The sequence below is a fragment of the Pan paniscus genome, chromosome 19, assembly GCF_029289425.2.
Source record: "Pan paniscus chromosome 19, NHGRI_mPanPan1-v2.0_pri, whole genome shotgun sequence".
Lineage (NCBI taxonomy): Eukaryota > Metazoa > Chordata > Mammalia > Primates > Hominidae > Pan > Pan paniscus.
Genome location: NC_073268.2, coordinates 8,512,501 through 8,540,070, shown reverse-complemented (window position 1 = coordinate 8,540,070; position 27,570 = coordinate 8,512,501). Strand labels below are relative to the sequence as shown.

At 49.3% G+C, this 27,570-nt stretch overlaps 1 protein-coding gene across 1 annotated transcript in view; it reads left to right on the top strand.

The window, feature by feature from the left end:
* The first annotated feature begins 6,692 nt into the window (after positions 1 to 6,692).
* NXN (nucleoredoxin) overlaps positions 6,693 to 27,570 on the top strand; it is a 184,535-nt gene continuing 163,657 nt past the window's right edge. The window contains exon 1 of the mRNA XM_055102112.2: positions 6,693 to 7,175. Within this exon, the coding sequence (XP_054958087.1) occupies positions 6,816 to 7,175 (360 nt within the window). The 5' untranslated portion in view covers positions 6,693 to 6,815. The remainder of the gene's footprint in view (positions 7,176 to 27,570) is intronic.

Here is a 27,570-nt window from a genome sequence, read left to right as displayed (position 1 = left end):
TACAGAAACACGGGCTGGAATGATCATGGATATTTCCTACTTGTTTTGTTAGGAATATGTTTCTGTGTGTTTATATACTGGCAAACCTCAAGATATTGCAGCTTTGGTTCCAGACTACAACAATAAAACTAATATCACAGGCCGGGCACAGTGGCTCACACCTGTAATCCCAGCACTTTGGGAGGCTGAGGCGAATGGATCACCTGAGGTCAGGAGTTTGAGACCAGCCTGGCCAACATGGTGAAACACTGTCTCTACTAAAAATACAAACAAAATAGCTGGGCGTGGTGATACACACCTATAATCCCAGCTACTCATGAGGCTGAGGCAGGAGAATGGCTTGAACCAGGAAGGCAGAGGTTGCAGTGAGCCAAAATCGCGCCATTGCACTCCAGCCTGGACAATGAATGAAGCTTCATCTCAAAAAAACAAAAACAAAAACAAAACAGCTGGGCGTGGTGGCTCACGCCTGTAATCCCAGCACTATGGGAGGCCGGGGAGGGTGGATCACGAGGTCAGGAGATCGAGACCGTCCTGGCTAATATGGTGAAACCCTGTCTATACTAAAAATACAAAAATTAGCTGGTCATCCTGTCAGGTGCCTGTAATCCCAGCTACTTGGGAGGCCGAGGCAAGAGAATGGCATGAACCAGGGAGGCGGAGCTTGCAGTGAGTGGAGATGGCACCACCACACTCCAGCCTGGGTGACAGAGCGAGACTCCGCCTCAAAAAAAAAAAAAAAGATGCTAATGATCATTTGAGCCTTTAGCAAGTTGCAATCATTTTGCTGGTGGAGGGTCTTGCCTCAATATTGATGGCTGGTGGTGACTGATCAGGATGGTGGTTGCTGAAGGTTGGGTGGCTGTGGTAAAAGCGCTTAAAATCAGACTGCAGTGAAGCTTGCCGTATCCATCATCTCTCCCTCTCAAGAAAGATTTCTCTGTAGCGTGCGATGCTGTTTGATAGCATTTTACCCACAGTAGAACGTCTTTCAAAATTGGAGTCAGTCCTCTCAAACCTTACCGCTGCCTTATTAAGTTGACGTTCTAAGTCCTTTGTTGTCATTTCAACAATGTTCACAGCGTCTTCCCCAGGAACAGAACCCACCTCAAGAAGGCACTGTCTTTGCTCATCTACAAGAAGCAACTCCTCACCTGCTACAGTTTGGTCATGAGATTGCAGCCATCTCAGCCCCATCTTCAGGCTTCACCTCTCATTCTAGTTCTCATTGTTTCTACCGCATCCACACTTTCTTCCTTCACGGAAGACACGTGTGATGGTTGGAATCAACTTCTTCCAAACTCCTGTTAATGTTGATATTTTGATCTTCTCCCATGAGTCACGAATGCTTTTTTTTTTTTTTTTTTTTTTAAGAAAAAGTCTTGCTTGCTCTGTCACCCAGGCTGGAGTGCAGTGGCACAGTCATGGCTTACTGCAGCCTCGACCTCCTGGGCTCAATCGATCCTCCCACCTCAGCCTTCTGAGTAGCTAGGACTACAGGCATACGCCACCACACCAGCTACTTTTTTTTTTTTTTTTTTTGAGACAGGGTCTTACTCTGTCACCCAAGCTGGAGTGCAGTGGCACAATCACGGTTCACTGAAAGCCTCGACCTCCCAGGCTCAGGTGATCCTCCGACCTCAGCCTCCTGAGTAGCTGGGACCATGGGTGTGCGCCACCACACCCAGCTAATTTTTTAATTTTTAGTAGAGATGGGATTTTGCCATGTTGCTCAGGCTAGTCTTGAACTCGTGACCTCAGGTGATCCGCCCGCCTCGGCCTCCCACAGTGCTGGGATTCCAGGCGTGAACCACCGCGCCCGGCCCACATCATGTGTGCTACTCTTTCTAAAGTCCAAGGACTGTGATTTATGAATCTTAAAAGTGACAAATATATATTTGTGCTGTGTGTATTTCGTATGACTTCGTGTGCCTTCAAATGCAATTTCTGAAGAGAAAACTCTAATATGTTCTCCAGAATGCGATACGTGTTGAGGCTCATTCCTACATATTGTAAAACAATAATACTTTTCAGAATAGCCAAGTCGATTCATGTAACATCGCTAGCTGAACACCAGTGGGGACATTCTCCTTTAGAGAACCACATACACAGAGAGAGAGATTTCTGTAGCCCGGAGCACCCTGGCTAATTCTTCACAGGATGCCAAATGACTCCTTGGGCTTCTTATAACACCCACTACAATTATGATTCTGGCATCATTTCCATTGCAAATCCCCCCTTTCCACACCCCTTTAAAAGGCAGCTGTGATATTTGGCCTCTAACCAAGGCCTGCCGCATCCACAATTCTCTAAATTTTATTTATATTTCATGTGCAGTGTGTTCGAACTCTCCCTTCCCCAGGTGCCAGATGCTGGTTTGGACACACTCCAGTGGAAAGTGCTTTCCTGTAAAATAAGACAAGTCACACATGGAAGAAACCTCCTCTTTATATCAGACTTGCACCAAGTATACCAAAGTTAATACTTGAATATTTGCAATATTTGCAGCCCCTCAAATTCCCTCTTCACCGGCCTCCACACCAAATGCCTCTTGCCCTTTGGCTGCCGTAGCAGGTAAATGCTGATGGCCCTTTTACATTTCTGTAGTTTTCATAATTTTGAAAGTGTCAGAGTGTAGGACTCTAACACTCTTTCAGTAGTGCCTAACCCATGTACCCAGTGCACGGGCCTTTCAGATAGGATTTGGATGAGATGATAAAACATTGTAACCCATTTACAGGATTTCAAAAGACGTCTAGTAACTATGTATGTGTGTGTGTGTGTATATATATACACATGTGTATATATGTATATATATGTGTATATATGTATATGTGTATATATGTGTATATATGTATATGTGTATATATGTATATATGTGTATATATGTATATATGTATATGTATATATGTGTATATATATACTTTTTTTTTTTTTTCTGAGATGGAGTCTCTCCCTGTCACCCAGGCTGGAGTGCAGTGGTGCGATCTCGGCTCACTGCAAACTCCGCCTCCTGGGTTCATGCCATTCTGCCTCAGCCTCCCGAGTAGCTGGGACTACAGGTGCCCGCCACCTCGCCCGGCTAATTTTTTGTATTTTTAGTAGAGAGGGGGTTTCACTGTGTTAGCCAGGATGGTCCCAATCTCCTGACCTCATGATCTGCCTGCCTCGGCCTCCCAAAGTATTGGGATTACAGGTGTGAGCCACCTCACCCGGCCTAGTAATTTAATATATATCATATGAGTAGCTTTAAATGTTTTCACCAAGGCCGGGCGGTGGCTCATGCCTGTAATCCCAGAACTTTGGGAGGCTGTGGCGGGTGGATCACTTGAGGCCAGGAGTTTGAGACCAGCCTGGCCAGTATGGTGAAAACCCCGTCTCTATTAAAGATACAAAAAATTGGCCAGGCTTGGTGGCGGGCGCCTGTAATCCCAGCTACTCCGGAGGCTGAGGCAGAGAATTGCTTAAACCTGGAGGGGCGGAGCTTGCAGTGAGCCGAGATCATGCCACTGCACTCCAGCCTGGGCAACAGAGCAAGACTCTGTTGCAAAAAACAAACAAACAAAACAAAACAAAAAAATTAGTCGGTGCATGCCAGTAATCCCAGCTATTTGGGAGGTGGTGCATGCCTGTAATCCCAGCTACTCGAGAGGCTGAGGCAGGAGAATCACTTGAATCTGGTAGGCAGAGGTTGCAGGAGCTGAGATCGCACCACTGCACTCCAGCCTGGGCAACAGAGTGAGACTCTGTCTGTAGGGACCAGCCCCACAGGGTCGGTGGGTCTCTCCCCGTGTGCGGAGACGAGAGAGTGTAGAAATAAAGACACAAGACAAAGAGATAAAAGGCAGCTGGGCCGGGGGGACCACTACCACCAAGTCGCGGAGACCGGTAGTGGTCCCAAATGCCAGGCTGCACTGATATTTATTGGACACAAGACAAAGGGGCAGGATAAGGAGAGTGAGCCATCTCCAATGATAGGTAAGGCCACGTGGGTCACGTGTCCACTGGACAGGGGCCCTTCCCTGCCTGGCAGCCGAGGCAGAGAGAGAGAGGAGACAAAGAGAGAAACAGCTTCCACCATTATTAGAGACTTTTAGTGCTTTCACTAATTTGCTACTGCTATCTAGAAGGCAGAGCCAGGTGTACAGAATGGAACACGAAGGCAGACTAGGAGCATGACCACTGAAGCACAGCATCACAGGGAGACGGTTAGGCCTCCGGATAATTGTGGGCGAGCCTGCAGTCAGGCCCTCCACAAGAGGTGGAGGAGTAGAGTCTTCTCTAAACTCCCCCGGGGAAAGGAAGACTCCCTTTCCTGGTCTGCTAAGTAGCAGGTGTTTTTCCTTGACACTTACGCTACCGCTAGACCACAGTCTGCCTGGCCACGGGTGTCTTCCCAGACACTGGTGTTACCGCTAGACCAAGAAGCCCTCTGGTAGCCCTGTCTGGGCATAACAGAAGGCTCACACTCTTGTCTTCTGGTCACTCCTCACTATGTCCCCTCAGCTGCTATCTCTGTATGGCCTGGTTTTCCCTAGATTATGATTATAGAGCGAGGATTATTATGATATTGGAATAAAGAGTAATTGCTACAAACTAATGATGAATGATGTTCATATATAAGCATATCTAAGATCTATATCTGGTATAACTATTTTGTTTTATATTTTATTATACTGGAACGGCTCGTGTCCTTGGTCTCTTGCCTCAGCGCCTGGGTGGCTTGCCGCCCACACTGTCTCAAAATAAATAAATAAATAAATAAAGTTTTCACTAAAAAGTGATGCTTTCTGTGTGTGTTTTATAATATTGTCCCTACAGTGGCAAAGGCTTTCAGCATGAAAGTCTCCTAAGAATTAAGGTGGAATTCGACTTCGCAGTAGGATTCTAGCGTGTTCGAACGTGGTCCTCCATCAAAGATCTTACCTGTGTCATTAGCAATACCAGCAGGTGACTAAGGAAGTGGATATAACTTGTAGAGACGCCAGTCCACTTTCCGCTCCCATCTCCACCTCTCCCAATTGTTTTATATGGTAACATTTCACCAAGCTGGAACCCTGCACCATTCCTTATTCTACCCTAGAAAAACGGAGAACCTTCGATGTGAACACTTACGTTTTGTGCCAAAAGCTTGAAGTTCTATTCTGAGGTTTAAATTAGCTCCCGCAAAGCGTCCTATTATTTGTGTATGTGGAAAGCTGCTGTAAAATAAAAGCATTGTGCCTGGTGTCCCGGCAGTGTCTTTTCACAAATGGAGTCTGGTCGGCCTCATTTTTCACTCTTTCCATTAGGTGGCGATGGATGCACAGGAAATACCCTCCGAAGCGGCGGTGGAAGCTCTGAGAGGGGCGGGTTTTCAGCTTTTATTTTTTTGCTTTCGCTGAGTCGTCAGTAGCTGATCCACACCGGCGGCCTGTTACTGTGGCTGGGCCCGGATCTGCACCTGCTTCGTGCACCAGTGGGTTGGGTTGGGGGGAGGCGCTGCGTGGCCAGAGTACTCGCCACGGACCACCTGTTTTTTTTGTTTTTTTGAGACGGAGTCTCGCTCTGTTGCCCAGGCTGGAGTGCAATGGAGCGATCTCGGCTCACTGCAGCCTCCGTCTCCCGGCTTCACGCCATTCTCCTACCTCAGCCTCCTGAGTTGCTCGGGTTACAGGTGCCTGCCACTACACCCGGCTAATTTTTGTATTTTTAGTAGAGGCGGGGGGGGGTGTCACCATATTGGCCAGGCTGGTCTCGAACTCCTGACCTTGTGATCCACCCACCTCGGCCTCCCAAAGTGCTGGGAATTCAGGCGTGAGCCACCGCGCCCGGCCCAGACCACCTGTTTAATTCAGCTTCTCCCTAAGCATCGGGGAGCATCCTGCCAGCTGGTAGGAAAAAAAAAAGATCTCTAGAAATGTTCTCAACTATCCATAGACTTGACATGAGGATGGAGCGGATTCAGGAGCGCGGCCAGCATTGGTCTGGAGGCCCCGCGGCGTCCTTTGCATCCATTTGTGAGGCTGGAAGACAGATTCGCTGGGGGCAGAGGCCCCGGCGACCCCTGGACGGAAATCCCACACTGAGACCTGGCACCCTAACCAGACCCCACCAGAAGCTGCGAGGGCGTCCTGGGCCCCCTTAGAACAGCTTGGAACACACAGAGGAGTCAGTGTCCAGCCAGGCCCGGCCTGATGCAGTGAGGACGGCGAGTCCTATAAGCATCTCAGGGTCAGTGGGTCCCGGAGCGGCCTGAGGGTCAGGCTTCGTGCAGGGAGAGGAGGGAAAGGCCGGGGAGGAGGAACAGGAAGAGGGTGAAGAGCTCCGCGGGGAGGGGGCGGGATCCCTGGAGGTCTGGAGGGAATTTAGAACTGAGGAGGAGAGAAAATGCGGGCCGGGCTGCAGCCCGGGAAAGCGCCGGCTCAGCGGGCCCTTCTCCTTTCTTCACTTCGGCCGCGGGCTTTCCAGGGAGAGTGCGGCGTTTCGGGTCCGGCTTCTCGCCCAAGCAATCACCCCGCGCACCGCGGCCGGCAGCTGCGGACCCCGCCTGGGCGGAGAGCTCTGGCCATGGCCGGCCGCAAACGGGGCGTGGCGAGGGCGGGCGGAGGGGCGTGGCGAGGGCAGCCGAAGGGGCGTGGCGCGGGACGCGGAGGGGGCGTGGCAGGGCGGGGGAAGGGGCGTGGCGCGGGCAGGCGGAGGGGGCGTGGCGTGGGCGACCCTACTGGGCCGGGCTCCGCTCTCCTCAGCGCCTGCCGCCGCCGCCGCCGCCTCCTCCCGCCGCGCGGACCGTGGAGCGGGGTCGCAGCCGCCTGCCCGCCGTGCGGTGGGCCAGGATGTCGGGCTTCCTGGAGGAGCTGCTCGGCGAGAAGCTGGTGACGGGCGGCGGCGAGGAGGTGGACGTGCACTCGCTGGGCGCCCGCGGCATCTCGCTGCTGGGTCTCTACTTCGGCTGCAGCCTCAGCGCCCCCTGCGCGCAGCTCAGCGCCAGCCTGGCCGCCTTCTACGGGCGCCTGCGGGGGGACGCGGCGGCCGGGCCGGGGCCGGGAGCGGGGGCCGGGGCGGCGGCGGAGCCCGAGCCGCGGCGGCGCCTGGAGATCGTCTTCGTGTCCTCGGACCAGGACCAGCGGCAGTGGCAGGACTTCGTGCGGGACATGCCGTGGCTGGCGCTGCCCTACAAGGAGAAGCACAGGAAGGTGAGCGGCGCGGGCCTCGCCGGCCCCTGCCCGCCCCCCACCCCCGTTACCCCTGCCCTCCGCCAACCCCGTTGTCCCCCTGCCCGCCCCCCACCCCCCGACCCCAGCCCCCAGTCCCTCGCCCCCCGACCCACTGTCCTCTCCCCACCCCCCACCCCGCCGTCCCCGCCTCTGCCCCCCCTCCCCTCCCTCTCCGCGCTGTGCCCGCACCCTCATCCCAGGACCCCTCTTTGGTTCGAGTGCTGCGCTGCGCCCGCCCTGGAAAGTTGGACCCCCCTCGGCCCCCGGGACCCCGGCTGGAGCCCCTCCGTCCGCACACGCTGGGAGCCTCGGGTGGGGGCGGCTGCGCTCGGGGATCCCGGTTCCGCGACCCCTTCACCCGCGAGCAGAGGCGCCAGGCCCTTCCTGCCTCCGCCGCCGACCCCCGCGGATTCCCACAGTGGGGAGGGGAGGGGAGGGGAGGGCGCGCGCCCCCCGCCCGTGGTGCCCAAACCAGCGCGTTTCCTTTCTTTCCGGGAGAAACCTGCCTTCCCGGAGCCCCTTCCCCGGGGACCGGGGACCTGGGGGCCGAGGCCGAGGTCAGGAGAGGCGGCCGGTGACCGTGGCCGTGGCTGTGGCCGAGAAGGGCGCTCACGGCTCCGTCTCCCGCCCCCGCCTCCCCCGCCCCCCCCGCCCCAGGCTGAGTTCGCGGCCGCCGGGGAGCTTTGCATTGTCTGGCCGTCCAGCCTCCTCCCCAGACGCCTCCCGGGCGCGGGAACAGCCCGGGCTGTGCAGAGCTCAGCTGCGTGGTGGCCCCTGTGGTCCCGGGGTCTTCGAGTTAAGGGCTGAGCTGACCCCATCGATGCACATTGACTGGAAGAAGGAGGATTTGGGGAAATGGATACTTTGCTGTCAACTTCTCGTGTCTCCCAGTTTGCTGCCGAGTTGAATTTGGGTTTCTGAGTGTGTCCCTTGGGTGAGGATGTCTGTCTCTGTGATAATAAAGCACATCCAGGACATTTTGTAATGAATGGAGTCAGAAAAAGTTTTGGAGCGCTGTTGCTTCGTGAGTGTATATGATGCAACCAACGTGTGAATCCAGCCCCCTTCCCTTTTTGGGGAAAGCCTGTTTCTGGAGTGGACAGAAGGGCTATTCTGGGGGCGTTTAGTTTCCTCTGGGGAGCATGGCGAGGCGTGCCACGTGTTCCTTTTATATGTGCAGAATCTTGTTGAGAAGCATGATTTAGATTTACTGGGAGCAAAAGGCTTATACTGTGACCCCAAATGTCTTGAGTAAATCATCCATCCCGAAGCAGTGTGAGGTAGAGATTTGAGATTTAAAGTATGAAATACAGTTGATCCGATGCAGTTTGTAAATTTCACATTGGGAAAACATAGGTTCACTAACCACTCAGAGGCAAGAGTTGGCATTTTTACTGCTTTTTAGGTTATTTTGCCCATTTTGATTGACATGCTTGATATAGTATGAATATGCATGGCCAGTACTTTTTGATTCAAAATACGAGAATCCTTTGTTTTCCTTGGTGGTGGTTTTTGTGGTACGTTCGTGGAGAAATAATGTTCAGAAAGTGATTTGCCAAAAAAGATTTTCATTGTTACGGCAAGTTTCTGTTGTAGACCAAAGTCTACTTAAAATAATGTCCTTATCCGGCAATACAAATGATTTCTAGCTTTTGAAAACATAGAATTATGGTAAAATGTTACAGGCTTAACAGCCTATTGTTGTGTTTTTTACTGAAGAGGAAATACATTTTTTGGATAGTAAAAATATGGAGCAAACAGATGTTTTGCAAATGCTTAGAGCTTTTTCCGAAAAAGGAGAATATTCGATAGGACATGGGCCATGGCTGGCTCTCTATTACCCTGGACAGGCTCTTTGCATGACAAAAAGTATTCTGCGGCCCTAGCCTGGACCTGCTGATTCCTCCGTGATGAGAACCTGGATGACACAGGGCAGACTCTCATTTGAAAATACCGTTGAGAGTGCTGGACGTGCCCAAACCCTGGTGCGTTAGCATCTTAAACATTTTACTTTTTGGCCCAGAGTTTTTCTGACTCACATCCTATACTTTATTCTCTAAAACCAGTCCAGTTTTCAAGGAGATAGTTTCTTTCCTTGGTCGTGAACAAACCACTCAAGATCTTTCTCGGGGATATGTACCAGGTAAAAAGACTCCAGCTGTCCTTCTTATGGAACACATACTCTTGGAAATTACAAAAGCTATGTGCTGATTTTAAAAGGAATTATTGCCGGGCGCGGTGGCTCATGCCTGTTATCCCAGCACTTTGGAAGGCTGAGGTGGGCGGATCACCTGAGGTCGGGAGTTCCAGACCAGCCTGACCAACATGGAGAAACCCTGTCTCTACTAAAAATACAAAATTAGCCAGACCTGGTGGCGCATGCCTGTAGTCCCAGCTACTAGGGAGGCTGAGGCAGGAGAATCGCTTGAACCTGGGAGGCGGAGGTTGCGGTGAGCCGAGATCGCACCATTGCACCCCAGTCTGGGCAACAAGAGCGAAACTCTGTCTCAAAAAAAAAAAAAAAGGAATTATTTTCCCCCTTGAAACCAAAGAGATGTGGAACAAGTGCCTTTTCTGTAACTGAGTTTTTGTCTCGTTTGAAGTTAGGGTGCTCAGAAGCCCGTGAGCTAATGATGCTAATTTCCCCATCAGAACAAGTGAAGAGCCGGAGTTCTCCCAGCTGAGAGCACTGGATGGGTGAACACGTCTTGTGGATGGACTCTGTCCGTGTCGTTTCACCAACGATTAAAATAACTCTAGAGAAGGGAATTTTGTTTTACACTGAAGGGAAACCAGAGTTCCAGATTGCTAATTTTTTTTTAAGTTCTCATTAACATTTGTTCTTTAAGCCCACGCGTATACTTCTTGCCATTGGGATAACAAAGGGTGTGGTTCTAATTAGCTATTGGCTGGCATTTCTCTAAAGAAAATTGAAAAATTATGGTGGGGAAAGAAAATGCTGTGTGGTATTTCTTTTTTTCTTTTATTAATTTCTCCTTTATATAGTTAAAAAAAAACCTGGGGATGACCATATATGTTAAGCCTGCATTTTGCCTGGTTCCTCTCACCTTGACAGGAACTGTGAGAAAACACCAAAAAAAAAAAAATAAGGACAAAAATGTAAAAAAACATTCTTTATACAAAATTGTCCTGTTTCTGCCTGTTGTCATGGTAGGTACAAAAGTAATTGAAGCTTAATTTTTTTGGCTTCCAAAACACATATTATTTCAGCTTCCAAAACACACATTATGATATAGCTGTGCATAAATTGTAATTAGATGGTAATAGAACTTTGAGAGCATTTATAACAATTTCATCAGCAAATCTATAATCCTGAAGTTAAGGCAGTTAGACTTGTTTTAATAAGTAGGTTGGTAGATGATTTTCAGATTTCTAGAGAGAAGGAATGTGATCGATAGTCAGGAGGTGGTGAAATTGGGACTTTGGGGATTTGGGCTTCCCTTTGGATGAGTATGTTACTCACTCGTCAAGACTGGAGAGGTCCGTCTCCGGGATCCACTTCAGCCTCACAGAAGTGAGCACTCTTTTGGTGTTAAAGTCGCAGAGCTCAACTTTGTCTGGGCTGGATGCCTGATCAAAAACATACGGTCAGTGTGGGTGCACTGACATCCAAGGGTGCAGACCACTGGCTTCCTCTGGACAGTTTTGTGAGGCTCTGGTGTGGCCCCAGGACTTCCTGCATGACAAAGGGGAAGAGAAAGTCTGCAGAGTCAGGGGACCCTGGTCTGGTATCCCTGGTCAGCCTGCTCCAGCCAGGGGAAGTGGAGTCTCACTCTGGCTGCTTTGGGTGATTCTTTCAGTTCAGACTCAATGAGAAGCTTGGCTGAGAATTTACCTGAATCCCTTTGGCCCTATGGGTGGGACAGGATTTGGTAGCAACCTCAACAGTCTTACAACTCCAGCTCTGCCACTCTTCCTTGAATCCAAACACTGCAGCCAGGAAGAGAACAGTTGCTGTGACACCACTGTATCTTTTCTTTGCATTCACTTTCAAGGTGGGACAAGATGGCAAAAAGGTGCCGTTTTGAAAATGAGGATTTTCTGCCTTCTTCATAAGAAGCCCGGACCAGCCAGGACAGGCTCCCACTGGTGACTGTGTTTCTAGGACTTGGGCCAATCTTTTAGTAATAAAGGACAACAGTCCAGTTAGGAGCAGGCCGGGTGTGATGGCTCACACCTGTAATTCAGCACTTTGGGAGGCCAAGGTGGGGGGATCACTTGAGCCTAGGAGTTTGAGACCAGCCTGGGCAACATGGTGAAGCATTGTCTTTGCAAAAAATAACAATTAGCTGGTCACAGTGGTGGGTACCTGTGGTCCCAGCTACTCGGGAGGCTGAGGCAGGAGGATTGCTTAAACCCAGGAGGTGGAGGCTGCAGTGAGCCATGTTTGTGTCACTACACTCCAGCCAGGACAACACAGCAAGACCCTGTATTAAATAAATAAATAAATAAATAAATAAATAAATAAAAATAAAGTAATAAGAGCAATGTTCCTTGAGAGGCTTTTTCTTGTTCCATCATTTGTAATATATTTTTTAATCTCTTTGTTTTTTCTCTGCATAATAAGGCAGTCTAATACATGGCTAAAAATATAGATTCTTTTGTCCTTCTGCTTGAGTTCACGCCCCCGCTCTGCCGTTTATTAGCTGTGTGTCCTCGTGCAAGGCGCTGTACATCTCTGTACCACACGTTCCTTTTCCATTTGTGATAACAGCACCTGCCTTGTTGTGTAAAGGCTACGTGCGATAATATACACATGCCTGGCATATGGTGAGTGCTCAATAAATGTTATTATTGTGTTTAGATAAATGATCATTAAGTTTAGTCATTTCATAGCTTGAGCCTTGGGAATCTATCACATTACTGAACTGTAAAACGGTTATGAGGCATATCTATATATCTATATATATATATATCTATATACTTTTTTGAGATGGAGTCTCGCTCTGTCACCCAGGCTGGAGTGCAGTGGTGCGATCTTGGCTCACTGCAAGCTCCGCCTCCCGGGTTCACGCCATGCTCCTGCCTCAGCCTCCTGAGTAGCTGGGACTACAGGCGCCCACCACCACGCCTGGCTAATTTTTTTTTGTATTTTTAGTAGAGACGGGGTTTCACTGTGTTAGCCAGGATGGTCTCGATCTCCCGACCTCGTGATCCGCCCAGCTCAGCCTCCGAAAGTGCTGGGATTACAGGCATGAGCCACCGCGCCCGGCATGAGGTATATTTTTAAACTTTTCAAACCAATGACTTTTACAAGCATACAAGGGGATTTGATGAAGGTGTCAAAAAAATTGCCCTACAATGGCCGGGCACTGTGGCTCACGCCTGTCATCCCAGCACTTTGGGAGGCCGAGGTGGGTGGGTCACTTGAGGTCAGGAGTTCAAGACCAGCCTGGCCAACATGGTGAAACCCCATCTCTACTAAAAATACAAAATTAACCAGGTGTGGTGGTACACACCTGTACTCCCAGCTACTCGGGAGGCTGAGGCAGGAGAATCGCTTGAACCCGAGAGGTGGAGTTGGCAGTGAGCTGAGATCGGGCCACGGCACTCCAGCCTGGGTGACACAGCAAGACTCCGTCTTGGGAAAAAAAAATTAAATAAAAAAAATTGCCCCATAAGAGATTATCACTGCGAAGAAAGACCTAGAAGAATGAAACAACAAATACAGTGCCTTAAAGTCCCGGGATATTACTGATACTTACTGAGCTCTGTATTTCTATCTGCCAATGACGCTCCAGACTGCTGCTGACCAACGAAGCCTGGGAAAGATTTAAGTTACTATTAAGTTACCCTTTAAGTCACCCTTGTAACTTAAAGATGATCAGGCACTCTTCTTGAGAGAAATTATGCACAAAGCAATCATTTTGTGGTTTCCCAAAGCTATTAGGTGTGTCTTCCGCTGACCCTGTTTGCTTAACTCTGGGCGGTGTAGAGGTTGAAAGACTGCTGTTTCGCGTGGGAAATGGAGGGTGCCCATCTCTGGAGCTGTAGAAACGCCACCTCTAGCGTGGGCCTGCCTCCCGTCCCAGCTCCGGAATGCTGTGGGATAGGTTTGCTCAGACATGTAGGCATTGCTGGCTTGGTACTCATCTCCCAGTTAGCAGCTCAGGCCTGCCTCTGAGTAGCCGTCCACAGCTCTTGCTGATTGATTTGTCTTCTGACACGGGTTGGAATGTGAGCTAGAGCACAGAGGCAAGCCCTGGAAGTTAGGGTCACTGATTTGATTCTACTTTTTTTTTTTTTTGAGACGCAGTCTCGCTCTGTCGCCCAGGCTGGAGTGCAGTGGAGCGATCTGGGCTCACTGCAATCTCTGCCTCCCGGGTTCACGCCATTCTCCTGCCTCAGCCTCCCGAGTAGCTGGGACTACAGGCGTCCGCCAGCACGCCCGGCTAATTTTTTGTGTTATTAGTAGAGACGGGATTTCATCGTGTTAGCCATGATGGTCTCGATCTCCTGACCTTGTGATCCACCCACCTCAGCCTCCCAAAGTGCTGGGATTACAGGCGTGAGCCACCGCACCCGGCCCTGATTCTACGTTTTAAAATATTCCTACCTTTTGTTGGGAAGGTGTTGTAATGTGTGCACACATTTGAGAAAACAGGTTTTGTGCACAGCTGGGGTCGGGGGTGAACAAGCCCCTTGGGGATCTTCCTTTTTCCTGACAGTGATCAGGGTTCCAGGGCTCCAGCTCGTCCCATTGTGAACTAGGTGGGATCCTTCCTGCATGATTTCATTTTGGCCAGGAGAGCACAGGCTTGGCATAGGATGTGTTTTCTTTCCTTTTTTTCTTTTTCTTTTTTTTTTTTTCAGATGGAGTCTCGCTCTGCCAGGCTGGAGAGCAGTGGCGTGATCTCGGCTCACTGCAACCTCCGCCTCCCGGGTTCAAGCGATTCTCCTGCCTCAGCCTCCCGAGTAGCTGGGATTACAGGTGCCAGCCACCACGCCTGGCTAAGTTTTGTATTTTTTAAATTTTTTTTGAGATGGAGTTTTGTTCTTGTTGCCCAGGCTGGAGTGCAATGACACCATCTCAGCTTACCGTGACCTCTGCCTTCTGGGTTCAAGCAATTCTTCTGCTTCAGCCTCCCGAGTAGCTGGGATTACAGGCGCATGCGCCACCACGCCTGGCTGATTTTGTATTTTTAGTAGAGATGGGGTTTCACCATGTTGGTCAGGTTGGTCTCCAACTCCCGACCTTAGGTGATCCGCCTGCCTTGGCCTCCCAAAGTGCTGGGCTTATGGGTGTGAGCCACCGTGACTGGCCAATTTTTATATTTTTAATAGAGACAGGGTTTCACCATGTTGGCCAGGCTGGTCTTGAACTCCTGACCTCAGGTGATCCACCCGCCTCGGCTTCCAAAGTGCTGGGATCACAGCGTGAGCTGCGGCGCCCGGCCAGGGTGTGTTTTCTTTTTTCATGATCTGAATTCCCAGTGGTCCATGGTGTGAACCACCAAGGTGCTTAGTTTTCTGTGTTGCGTTGAATTTACCGTTTATGCGTATTCCAAGACACTCAAGGAAAATCGCTATGAATTTGGAATATTTGTGAATCCTGACTTTCTTTTTTTTTTTTGAGACGGAGTCTCGCTCTGTCACCCAGGCTGGAGTGCAGTGGCGCGATCTCGGCTGACTGCCAGCTCCGCCTCCCCGGTTCACGCCATTCTCCTGCCGCAGCCTCCCGAGGAGCTGGGACCACAGGTGCCCGCCCTCACGCCCGGCTAATTTTTTGTGTTTTTAGTAGAGACGGGGTTTTACAATGTTGGCCAGGATGGTCGTGAACTCCTGACCTCATGATCCACCTGCCTCGGCCTCCCAAAGTGCTGGGATGACAGGCGTGAGCCACCGCGCTGGGTCTGTTTTTGTTTCTCAATGAGTGTTTTAAAGAGGACTAAATGAGCAAATGGATGTCACAGCTGGGTGAGTTCCGGCAGCTTCTTGTGCAACTGGATTGCCGTGTGATTCTGTGCTCAAAAATAGGAAAAAGCTTGACTCTCCATTTTTGAAATGTCAAATATCTGAGTCTATTAAAAGAGACTCGGCCAGGCGCGGTGGCTCACGCCTGTAATCCCAGCACTGTGGGAAGCCGAGGTGGGCGGATCACCTGAGGTTGGGAGTTCGAGACCAGCCTGACCAATGTGGAGAAACCCTATCTCTACTTAAAATACAAAATTAGCCGGGTGTGGTGGTGCACGCCTGTAATCCGAGCTACTAAGGAGGCTGAGGCAGGAGAATCACTTGAACCCTGGAGGTGGAGGTTGCATTGAGCCGAGATCACACCACTGGACTCCAGCCTGGGGAATAAGAGTGAAACTCCGTGTCAAAAAAAAAAAAAAAAAAGAGTCTCATATCTGCAGACCTGTCATGCCATGCTTTAATATTTCATTGTTTGCATTTCTCTAGCATCTTTCTTCCAAAGAACTCAAAATGCGTGCATATTACGTCTTCCAGCAACTAGTAATCAGTAGATATTCACCGTTTTAACTTTTCCAAGTATGTCAGAGCTGGAGAATTGAAGCAAAGAGCACCGATTATTAGATCAGGGTCACAGTGTTGGATGAAAGAGCTTGGCTGAACTCCCTTAAATTCAACTTGGTCCTTTCTGTCCATGGAATTGTACCTTAGAAAATATTCACATCAAACGTTCCGCATGGACAAGGGGGAGCAGCAAGCCCTCTTCAGGTGGCTTTCTTCCTCTAGATGTGCAGGGACCGCTCTGAGATAAGATAGAGGTAGTTGAACGGCTTGAAACATTCGCTGGTTGCTTGGAAGGCAGGAGAGCGAGAACCTCTTCTCTCTTGCTGCCTTTTTCCATGGTGGTGTTTTTTTTTCTAAGGGCCTTTTTAATGATTTGGCTTTTTTTTAGTTCCTCCAGTGAAGGGCCCCCCAACTCCCCCTTCATCCTACGGAAAGCCTGCAGGCTGCTATAGTGCTTTTTGTTCAGAGACAAAATTGAACTTCAGGTGTCCTGCCGAGATCCTAGGACTAAATCAGTCCTCCCTTTTATGAGGTTTGCAGAAACTGCCGTTCCAACTTCCAGTGAAATCTCAAACCTGTGCTTTCTGCTCCACGACGAGGCAGAAGCCCAGTGCCGTTACTCGGGAGTGAGACCCGTCATGGAAAGTTTTGTTCTGTGGCCTCTGTGATTAAAAGCAAACGTAAATTTTCTGTGGCTTGCCGGTCATAACTCTTGGACCAGATACACAGTGTATTTTTGTATGAACTACATCAGAAAATCCTTTTAAAAAAACAACGTAAGCTTCACTCCGTCCGTCGCTTCCTTCTGTCCAATCCGTCAGCCTCTCCCCCTGCTCCCCAGGGTGTCTCAGTACAGGCACCAATTACAGGTAAATTCAAGTGCTGTTTCTACAGTGAATGACGGTTTTATCTCATATCGTTGTCGAATAGTCACCAAACAGGGTGTGGTGAGTTCTGCTGTCATAGGGATAGGGCTTTCTCTTTGTTTTCCTGGGAGAATTTCATCCAGATGCATCAGTTCCACAGTTTTTTTAATTTGTCTTTTTTTGGTCAATATCCCTGGGATAAAAATCTGGATGGATTTAATCTGTTTAAAATCAGAAGGCGCTGCTTTTCCTCCCGTTAAACGTGATCAGGTCAAGACGGTTTTCTTTTGATCGTGGTGGCTCACAGCACAGCTGCCTCATCTGTTACTCATTTTTCAGGTTTTGATGTGAAATCTGAAGATTGGGCGGGACCACGTGCAATAGGGAAAAATCGCAGTGTGACCGCCGGAGCCCCGAATAGGCGTGGATGTAGCCTGTGAGTGCAGCGTTTTCCAGCTCTGGGCATGTTCTTGACTGCAATTGTAAAAATTGTTTTTACCCACGATCCTTCAAAAATACTCCATTATGATATGTGAATATTTAAAGTGTGTTCCATAGTAGATGAAGAATATAGACTGGAAATCCAGATCCAGGTTTCCCGGGTTGGAAACTTGGCTGTTTCCCGGGAGTGTGACTTTGGGGCCAGTTCTGGAATTTCTGTGTCTCTAGTTTCCTGGTGAGTAAAATGGAGATAATGGTACCAGCCTCTTAGGGTGGTTGTTAAGGATTGAATGACATAATATTTGACAAGTACTTAGGATGGTGCCTGGTGCATAGCACGTGCCGTTTAAATGTTTACCAGGCGCTTTGGTATTCATTCCACATTTTATGGTTATTTGGATTATAAGAGAGAGGAATTCAGCCTTTTTACCTCTTTGTACCCCTCCCCCATTCCAAAGCACCTAGTTATTTATTTGTATCTAGAGACTATCACAGAACCTGGTTTCTCTTCATTTTTTTGTTTCTTTTCTTTCTTTTCTTTTCTTTTTCTTTCTTTCTTTTTTTTTTTTGAGACTGTGTCTCCCTCTGTTGCCCAGGCTGGAGTGCAGTGGTACGATCTCAGCTCACTGTGACCTCTGCCTTTTAGGTTCAAGCGATACTCCTGCCTCAGCCTCCTGAGTAGCTGGGATTACAGGTGCCCGCCACCACGCCTGGCTCATTTTGTATTTTTAATAAAGACAGGGTTTCACTATCTTGACGAGGCTGGTCTTGAACTCCTGACCTCAAGTGATCCGCCTGCCTCAGCCTCTCAGAGTGCTGGGATTACAGGCGTGAGCCACCATGCCTGGCCTCTCTTCATTTTCCTTCTAGGACAATAATTGTCAGTTGTTGATTTGATGACATCTGTGTCTTTGATTGTTTGCTTGTTTGTGTGAGAGAGCTCTTGCTGTGTTGCCCAGGCTAAAGTGCAGTGGCACAGTCAGGGCTCACTGCAGCTTTGACCTGGGCCCAGGCAGTCCTCCCACCTCAGCCTCCCGAGTAGCTGGGAATGCAGGTGTGCACCACCACGCCCGGCTGCATCTGCATATCTTTGCATATGGGTGTAATTCTAGATCATCTCTTTGACTAATCAGGTGCTTGGTTTTACTGAATGGATCCCGCACCCTCTTTTGAGCTGGGAGAGGCCAGGGGGAGATATGGTCTGTGCATATGTCTCTTAATATTATTTATTTTGGGAAACTTTAAATATCATGCAGGTAGAGAAAGCAGTTCAGTGAATCCCCACATATCCACCCACATTCAACAGTCATCAACTCAAGGACACCTACTGCCCCCCCCATCCCCTCAATGATCTTGAAGATAGTCCCAGCCGTCATCTCATTTCCTTCATAAGCATTTCACTAAGTAACCCTTAAAAAACATAACCACAATATCACACCTAAGAAATCCATCAGTTCTTTAGTTTCAGCAAATATCCAGTTAGTATTCACATTTTCCTGATTGTCTCCTAATTTTTTTTGTTTTTGAGACGGAGTCTCGCTCTGTCGCCTGGGCTAGAGTATAGTGGCGCGATCTCAGCTTGCTGCAAGCTCCGCCTCCTGGGTTCACACCATTCTCCTGCCTCAGCCTCCCAAGTAGCTGGGACTACAGGTGCCCGCCACCATGCCCGGCTAATTTTTTGTATTTTTAGTAGAGATGGGGTTTCACCATATTAGCCAGGATGGTCTTGATCTCCTGACCTCGTGATCCGCCTGCCTTGGCCTCCCAAAGTGCTGGGATGACAGTTGGTTTGTTTGAATCCAAATAAAATTTGCCCATTACATTTGGTAGCTGTATCCCTTAAGCCTCTTTTAGCCTATAGTTTCCCTTCCCTGCTTTTCCTTGCAATTTATTTGTTGTTCTTATCCATTTAACTTGGTTCTGTCCCTGGGTCTGCCTCCTTGCCACATTCCTGAACTTTTCTGAGCCCTGTTTTCTGCCTTATCTAGGTGTGTAGAATATCACCTCCTGGGTTCAGAAGGGTCTGAGTTTCCTGTGGGTGAGAGGTCCAGATATAGGTCAGCTTTAGGCCCGGGTGGCACAGATGCCGTCCTGGGGCAGGTCCTTGCCCATCTCCCCGCCCCGCCTGTCTCTGCGCCCTGGCCTCTGGCAGGCTGTTCCTCATCTCCTAGTGGCCTGAGGACCATCGGCAGTTCTGAGCCTGCTTCCTGTCCTCCCAGACTCCCAGCAGCAGGAGTCCGGCATGGTCGCCCTTGATCCCATAACTGGTCACTGTGGCCAGGATGTGTAAATACCAAAGGGCCAAGCCTGAGTTGTGTCCACACCTGTGTAGCCGGAGGCTGGGGTCCCAAGCCAGGTGGACTGAGCCTCAGGTCCGGGGGCTGTGGGGGGCTTGTCAGGAAAAATCAGGGTATATTACTGAGGGAATGTGGCCCCTACGGTCACCCTCTCTGTGTGGGGTGTTTCCAGTGACCCCAACACACCATCTCCTGAGGAAGTCCATTCTGACCTCAGCCGTCCTCTCCCAGGGGACTGCTGGGCTGTGAAGAATTGCAGGCAACTCTTCTCTCTCCCCAGGGAGTCCCCTGGTCCTTGGAGCATTTCTCCTGTGACGTGGGTTCACCTTTGCCCCGCACCCAGGCCATTCAGATCCAAGCACCCTCCAAGTTTGTCTGCCCCACCCCCCCAACAGTCGTCCCCCCACCTGCATGCAGACTCCAGTGTGGTCTGTCCAGGCACAGAGGGCAGCCGACTGCCCCACCTCCTTTGTTACCCAATCTTTTGGCCTCCCTGGGCCACGTTGGAAGAAGAAGAATTGTCTTGGGCCACACATAAAATATGCGAACACCGGCCGGGCGTGGTGGCTCATGCCTGTATTCCCAGCACTTTGGGAGGCTGAAATGGACGGATCCCCTGAGGTCAGGAGTTTGAGACCAGCCTGACCAACGTGGAGAAACCCCGTCTCTACTAAAAATACAAAATTAGCCGGGCGTGGTGGCGCATGCCTGCAATCCCAACTACTCGGGAGGCTGAGGCAGGAGAATCATTTGAACCCTGGAAGCGGAGGTTGCAGTGAGTCAAATTCGTGCCATTGCACTCCGGCCTGGGTAACAAGAGCGAAACTCCATCTCAAAAGAAAAAAAAAATGCTAACAACACTAGTGATAGCTGATGAGCTAAAAAAAGCAGATAGCAAAAAAATCTCATAATGTTTTAAGAAAGTTTACAAATTTGTGTTGGGCCCCATTCAAAGCTGTCCTGGGCCACATGTGTCCGCGTGCTGTGGGTTGGACAAGCTTGTTGTAGATGTTATGTAGACTTCTGTTACCATGTCGCGAGATCTCATTGCATTCACTTTTCTTTTTTTTTTTTTTTTTGAGACAGAATTTTGCTCCTGTTGCCCAAGCTGGAGTGCAGTGGTGCAATCTCAGCTCACTGCAACCTCTGCCTCCCAGGTTCAAGTGATTCTCTTGCCTCAGCCTCTCGAGTAGCTGGGACTACAGGTGCCTGCCACCACACCCAGCTAATTGTTTGTATTTTTAGTAGAGACAGGGTTTCACCATGTTGGTCAGGCTAGTCTCGAACTCCTGACTTCATGTTTTCCCCACCTCGGCCTCCCAAAGTGCTGGGATTATAGGTGTGAGTCACCGTGCCCTGTCTGTCGAAGTCACACCATTCTCCTGCCTCAGCCTCCCGAGTAGCTGGGACTACAGGCTGATGTGATCACCTACAGTAATCAAAGCCCCTTCTTAGCTCTGTGTTATGTGGTCCCTGCTAGACCGTTGTTTATACAAGCAGTTGATAAAAATGTTGATTAGCCTGAGTCTGGGGATAGAGTCGGGGGGTATGCGGCTAGACACCTTCTCCAGGCTAGGAGAAGTCTGTTAGTCAGTTGCTCAGCCGTCTTCAAGTCCAGCTGATCCCAAACTTGCCCTAATTGGATTATGATTCAGCCCACACTCCTCAGTGTGATCAGCATGTTTATTGTAGGAGGCCCTCACAGACAGCTCGCTATCACTTAGATAGTTCCTATTGATAGTTTTCAAGGAAAGATAGTCTGAAATGACGTGTGTTTGGTGAATGCATGCTTGCTTCTAACAGATCCCTTCTTTTCCTAAGTGTGTGTGATAACTAAAGTAAGCCGGAAGGTCTGTTGAAGGGTTGATGTCGAGTCCAGCTCTCTGCCGTCTGGAGAATCTCCCACTTTTGTCTTTTTGAAAATCGAGACTCCCTCCGTCGGTAGGTTGCTGGTCACGAAATCACGGACGACGGTTAAGTGAGCTTAAGGCCCACGTTCTCCCTCTTGGATGTAATCTGAGAACTGCTCTATCTGCTGGGCATGTGTAGAGTGTGGGTACAATTGTTTCCTGCAGAGGACCCTGTGGGAATAGCCGGCTGGATACGCCCAATAGTCAGTGTGCGGTTGAGAGTCCCCCATTTGTCCAGAAGGCGCAGAGCTTGTACTTCCTGAGGGCCATGTGGTAATCCTGACTGCCCTGCCCTCTCCCCAACACCCCTCTTCCCCCCTCCTCTCATTAGGGCATTAATGGAGCCTGAGGGAGTCTTTTTCTTAATACCATTCTCTCCGTCACACACAGGATGCGAAGCCCGCTGGCTAATTAAGTGTGGCATTTTGTTTCAAAATTATCCATAGACAGTCACTAGCTGCAAAGCAGCCCACTGTCCTTGTGCTGATAGATGTTTTTCTTAATATTTTAGGGTGACTCAGTCCATTTATTTCACGAATTTTACCTTACTTTGAAATAGATGTGTTTTCTTACACAAGTGTCTTTGGCCACCTAAAGTTACACACAAATCTGTTATATACATTGCGTTTTGGCACCTAAGGATTCTGACATTTCAGATGTAGGCGTGAGGGTGAATTGGAAGTAAATGCCTTCAAACATTTTCCTGGGGGGAAATCAGTTTCCTAAATTTGCAGAAAGTCCCGGCTTCAACCCTTGGATGCGTTGCTTTAAGCTTTTTACAAATGTTCTTAAGAATAAAATGCTACTTAATACCATGTGAACGTATTCTCTTTCATTTGGATTTGCGGAAAGTATTAATTTGCAGAGACTGGGGTGGAACACTCTAGTTCTGAAGCGCTTTTTGAAGCCCTTCTTTCCTGTGAAGAAATTAGTGACATTTTTTCTGAGATCCTCTGGATCTGTTCTGCCCCTGAGCCAACAGTTCAGGCAAATAGAGATCCTTACAACAAAACACGGTATGTGTTCATGAGGAGACAGGGATTTATCTGTCTCTGTACATACAGCACAAATTATGGCTTTCCTGCTGACTGTTTACATTAGAAAGCCATTTATATTCCTCTGCTCAGCATGGCTTCATACACCATGTTTCTCTGTGTTCACTGTTTTCCATCTGCAAGAGAGAGCCAGCATTTTTTGTTTTTGTTTTTGAGACGGAGTCTGGCTCTGTCGCCCAGGCTGGAGTGCAGTGGTGCGATCTCGGCTCACTGCAAGCTCCACCTCCCGGGTTCATGCCATTCTCCTGCCTCAGCCTCCCGAGTAGCTGGGACTACAGGCACCCGCCACCTCACCAGGCTAATTTTTTGTATTTTTAGTAGAGACGGGGTTTCACCGTGTTAGCCAGGATGGTCTCGATCTCCTGACCTCGTGATCCGCCTGCCTCGGCCTCCCAAAGTGCTGGGATTACAGGCGTGAGCCACCGCGCCCAGCCCAGCATTTTGTTTATTAACTGTAACAGTAATCTTCTTTCCAAAGATAACATCACTGTTAGTAGTGTCTGGTATGTTTTTCCAGAAAAAGAATAGGCATATACTGCATATGAAAATACATATGCTTAAATGGTTTTTTGCACAAATCAATTTAGCATTGTTTTAAAAAATTTTTCCTTTTTGTCCTTTTTTCCCTGAGACAGAGTCTTGTTCTGTCACTCAGGGTGGAGTGCAGTGGTGCGATCTTGGCTCACTGCAACCTCCGCCTCCTGGTTTCAAGCGATCCTCCCACCTCAGCCCCCTGAGTAGTGGGAACTGCAGGTGTGTCCCACCACACCGGACTGATGTTTTTATTTTTTGTAGAGGAGGGTTTCACTATTTTGCCCAAGCTGGTCTCGAACTCCTGGCCTCAAGCGATCCACCTGCCTCGGCCTCCCAATGTGCTGGGATTACATATGTGAGCCACTGCGCCTAGCCCGGATATAGCATTTTAAATTAACTGTTATTTTCTGGAAGGGCAGTACGTTAAAAAAAAAAAATTCAAACGAAATGAAAGGTGTGTGTGTGTGTGTGTCCCAGGACCTATACCTTTTTTTTTTTTTTAAATCAAGCCTTTTAAATGGGTCTTGCTTATATCCTCGGCTAACCTGACAGGTGCTGCTTTTTCGGTCTCAGGTGGGTAGAGGCTAAAAGTGTCAGTGTGTGCCTGTCTGATAACCTTGTATGATTTCTGCCTCGATCATGCACCCAACACAGTTAGAGACAAGGAACAGAATCCCTCAAACCACTGCTCTCCTTAGATGGGAAATGTCTCAGGCTGATGTGCTCCCTGCATACAACAGGCGAAAGGAGGCCTTTGAAAGCCGCTTCCCCGTCCTTAGAGAGGGGCCCCTCTAGGACTGATGGAAAGCAGTGAGCAGACGGTGTCTGTGAAACTCCCACCGCTGGGCTCTGCCGTTTGGATAAGCTGAGAGGCTCATTCTCTGAGGCCGTCAGTCTCCGCTTCCAAGCGCATTCAGATGTATATGGGGACAAAAGCCTTCTCCGTGCCGGGCACTTGTATTATGCTGTGGCTTTTGTGGGGGACTAGTATTAGGCAACTTGTATTTAATATAGATTTTTTTACTTACTGAAGGGTGCTGTATTTTTAAAAACCCACCTCACCTTAAATCCAAAGTTATGAAATAGATAAATTCAGGGACAATTCACATTTTTAAAATCTAATATTTATTTATTTATTTTGAGATGGGGTTATGAGACTGGCTAATTTTTGTATTTTTGGTAGAGACGGGGTTTTACCGTGTTGTCCAGGCTGGTCTCGAACTCCTGGACTCAAGTGATCCACCTGCTTCTGCCTCCCAAAGTCTTGGGATTACAGGCGTGAGTCACCGTGCCCGGCTGGGAATACTCTTTTTATCACAGAAGGATCTTCGTTTTGTTAGGCAATATGCCTAGTTGTTTCAGATTGTGAGCTCCTAAGAGGCGTTCAACCTGTGATTGCCTCTGCTTGGGAAAATTCACCTGCAGTGTCTCAGGAATGTATCTATTGCTTTGAGAAAAGTGTACAAATATGATGTCAAAAGTCTTCTCACCTAATATTACACACAACTCTCCCCCGTTTTCCTGAATGTTCCTGCTTTTCTTCTTTTTTTTGAGACAGAATCTCACTTTGTTGCCCAGGCTGGAGTGCAGTGGCGCGATCTCGGCTCACTGCAAGCTCCACCTCCCGGGTTCAAGTGATTCTCCTGCCTCGGCCTCCTGAGTAGCTGGGATTACAGGCACGCACCACCACGCCTGGCTGATTTTTGTGTTTTTGGTAGAAACGAGGTTTCACCATGTTGGTCAGGAAGGTCTTGAACTCCTGACCTCAGGTGATCCGCCCGCCTCCACCTCGCAAAGTGTTGGGATTACAGGTGTGAGCCACTGCACCCAGCTAATGTTCCTTATTTTCTTCTTTATGAGGCCACTGAGAAAATTTATAATTCATTTGGTTGCAGGTTCATGTAAGCAAGTTGCTTAAGAAAAGTCAAAGGGTTGCTATGGGAATGTTAATTAAATAAATAGATAGTAGAAATGATGAAAGGTAAACTTTTCAAAGATTCAGTGAGCCCTAAGGGAGGACTTGACTTAAGAAGACAAGGGGAATTAATGTCAGTTTAGAAGTGAGAATATGATCTGAATTAGTCATAAATGCAGATGAAATGTACATCCTGTAGGTTAGGACAAAACTGTTAAGATGCTTACCTCATTTTACCTTGCCCTCCTGAAGAGATTCCTTACAGCTGTATATCCTAGTGAGACCCTGGAAATCCTCTGAATGTTAACAATCATGGAAGGGTTAAGTAAATTACAATACTTGCTGTCTTGTTGAACAGCTATTTCTTTTTCTTTTTCTTTTTTTCTTGAGACGGAGTCTCACTCTGTCGCCCAGGCTAGAGTGCAATGGCGTGATCTCGGCTCACTGCAACCTCTGCCTCCCAGGTTCAAGCGATTCTCCCGCCTCAGCCTCCCAAGTGGCAGATACGCGCCACCACACCCGGCTAATTTTTGTATTTTTAGCAGAGAAGGGGTTTTGTCATGTTGGCCAGGCTGGTCAGGAACTTCTGACCTCAGGTGATCCGCCTGCCTCGGCCTCCCAAAGTGCTGGGATTACAGGCATGAGCCACTGTGCCCGCCTGAATAGCTATTAAAAATCGAGTTAATTGGCCAGGCACGGTGGCTCACGGCTGTAATCCCAGCACTTTGGGAGGCCGAGGCAGGCGGATCACGAGGTCAGGAGATCGAGACCATCCTGGCGAACACGGTGAAACCCCGTCTCTACTAAAAATACAAAAAATTAGTCGGGCGTGGTGGCGGGCGCCTGTAGTCCCAGCTACTCGGGAGCTGAAGCAGGAGAATCACTTGAACCTGGGAGGCGGAGCTTGCAGTGAGCTGAGATTGTGCCACTGCACTCCAGCCTGGGTGAGAGAGCGAGACTCCGTCTCAAAAAAAAAAAAAAAAAAAAAAATCGAGTTAATTGGCCAGGCGTGGTGGCTCACACCTGTAATCCCAGTGCTTTGGGAGGCGAAGGTGAGAGGATCACTCGAGCCCAGGAGTTTGAGGCCAGCCTGGGCAATATAGCAAGACCTTGTTTGTGCTAAAAATAAAATGATTAGCCAGGCATGGTGGTGTGTGCCTGTAGTTCAGCTACTCAGGATGCTGAGGTGGAAGCATCGCTTGAGCCCAGGGACTTGTTTCCAGCCTGGACAATATGGGGAGATCCTGTCTCTCCAAAAACTTAAAAAATTGGCCCTGCATGTTGGTGCACACCTGTAGTCCCAGCTATTCAGGAGGCAGAGGCAGGAGGATCACTTGAGCCTGGGAGGTTGAGGCTGCAGTGAGCCGGGATCCTGCCACTGCACCCCAGCCTGGGTGACAGAGGGAGACCCTGTCTCAAAAAAAAGGGGGGGCGGTTAAAAGTTTTTGCTGGAATATAGAGCTGTAGACCTATACTTCACATACTGCATTCAGAAAAGCGAGATCCCAAATTATACATGATACCACGATTATAGATGGCACTGTATTAAACAGATACATAAAAAGGAAGATTGAAGTAAATACCCCAATTGCTTACTGTTGTGTTAGGTGGTGGCCTCCGTGGGTGGTGGGTTTCTGATTCCCACATGTTCTAAATGTAATCACTTGATTATTCCTTTTTTTTTTTTTTTTTTTTAAAGATGGAGTCTCGCTCTGTCTCCCAGGCTGGAGTGCAGTGGTGCAATCTCGGCTGACCGCAACCTCTGCCCCCCGGGTTCAAGCGATTCTCCTGCCTCAGTGTCCCGAGTAGCTGTGATTACAGGCACCTGCCACCATGCCCAGCTAATTTTGTATTTTTAGTAGAGACAGGGTTTCATTGTGTTGGCCCGGCTGGTCTGGAACTCCTGACCTCAAGTAATCTACCCGCCTCTGCCTCCCAAAGTGCTGGGATTACAGGCATGAGCCACCGCACCCAGCCCTGGTTTTTTTTTTTTTTTTTTTTTAATACAGAGTCTCGCTCTTGTTCCCCAGGCTGGAGTGCGGTGGTGCAATCTAAGATCACTGCAACCTTCGCCTCCCGGGTTTAAATGATTCTCCTGCCTCAGCCTCTGGAGTAGCTGGGATCACAGGCGCCTGCCACCATGCCCAACTAATTTTTGTATTTTAGTAGAAAGGGTTTCACCATGTTGGCCAGGCTGGTCTTGAACTCCTGACCTCAAGTAATCTGCCCGCCTCAGCCTCCGAAAGTGCTGGGATTACAGGTGTGAGCCACTGCGCCTGGCCTATTTCACCTTTTTTTTTTTTTCTCACTTCTGAAGTCCTTTATTGGGCCGGTGAGGCTGGGAGCTTCCCTGGGAGTGGGGTCCCAGTCTGGAGTCCTCAGGCCGGTGGCGCCCTGCCCGTTCTCCCGCTCTGGCCGGGGCAGGCAGCCTCTGCGCGACTCCACGTACTCCCAGCCCTCCTTGGAGTGTCGCGGGCCTGGGAGGGGCCTACAGAGCTGTGATGATACCTGCATTCCAGGAGTCATGGAGGGGAAAGGAAGGCTTTGGAGGGGCTGGGAGCTGGGGTATCTGCAGGCCTGTCTGCTGACACACGTACTGGCTAAACTGGTACGTGGCGGGGAACCACCTCTCCAGCCTTCCGTAGGGGCGCTCGGCTCTTGTTGCTGGGCCCTCCTGGCCATACATCAGGTCGACGCGCCTCCAGCCACACCGCCCGTGATGAGGAACCTCATCAGTGACCACACCGCGGCCACCATGGTCCCTCGGCTCCGCGCGCATCCACATGATTCTTTCTTGCAAGATGAAAGAACTCGTATCGTGTGTGTGTGTATGTGTGTGTGTGTATGTGTATGTGTGTGT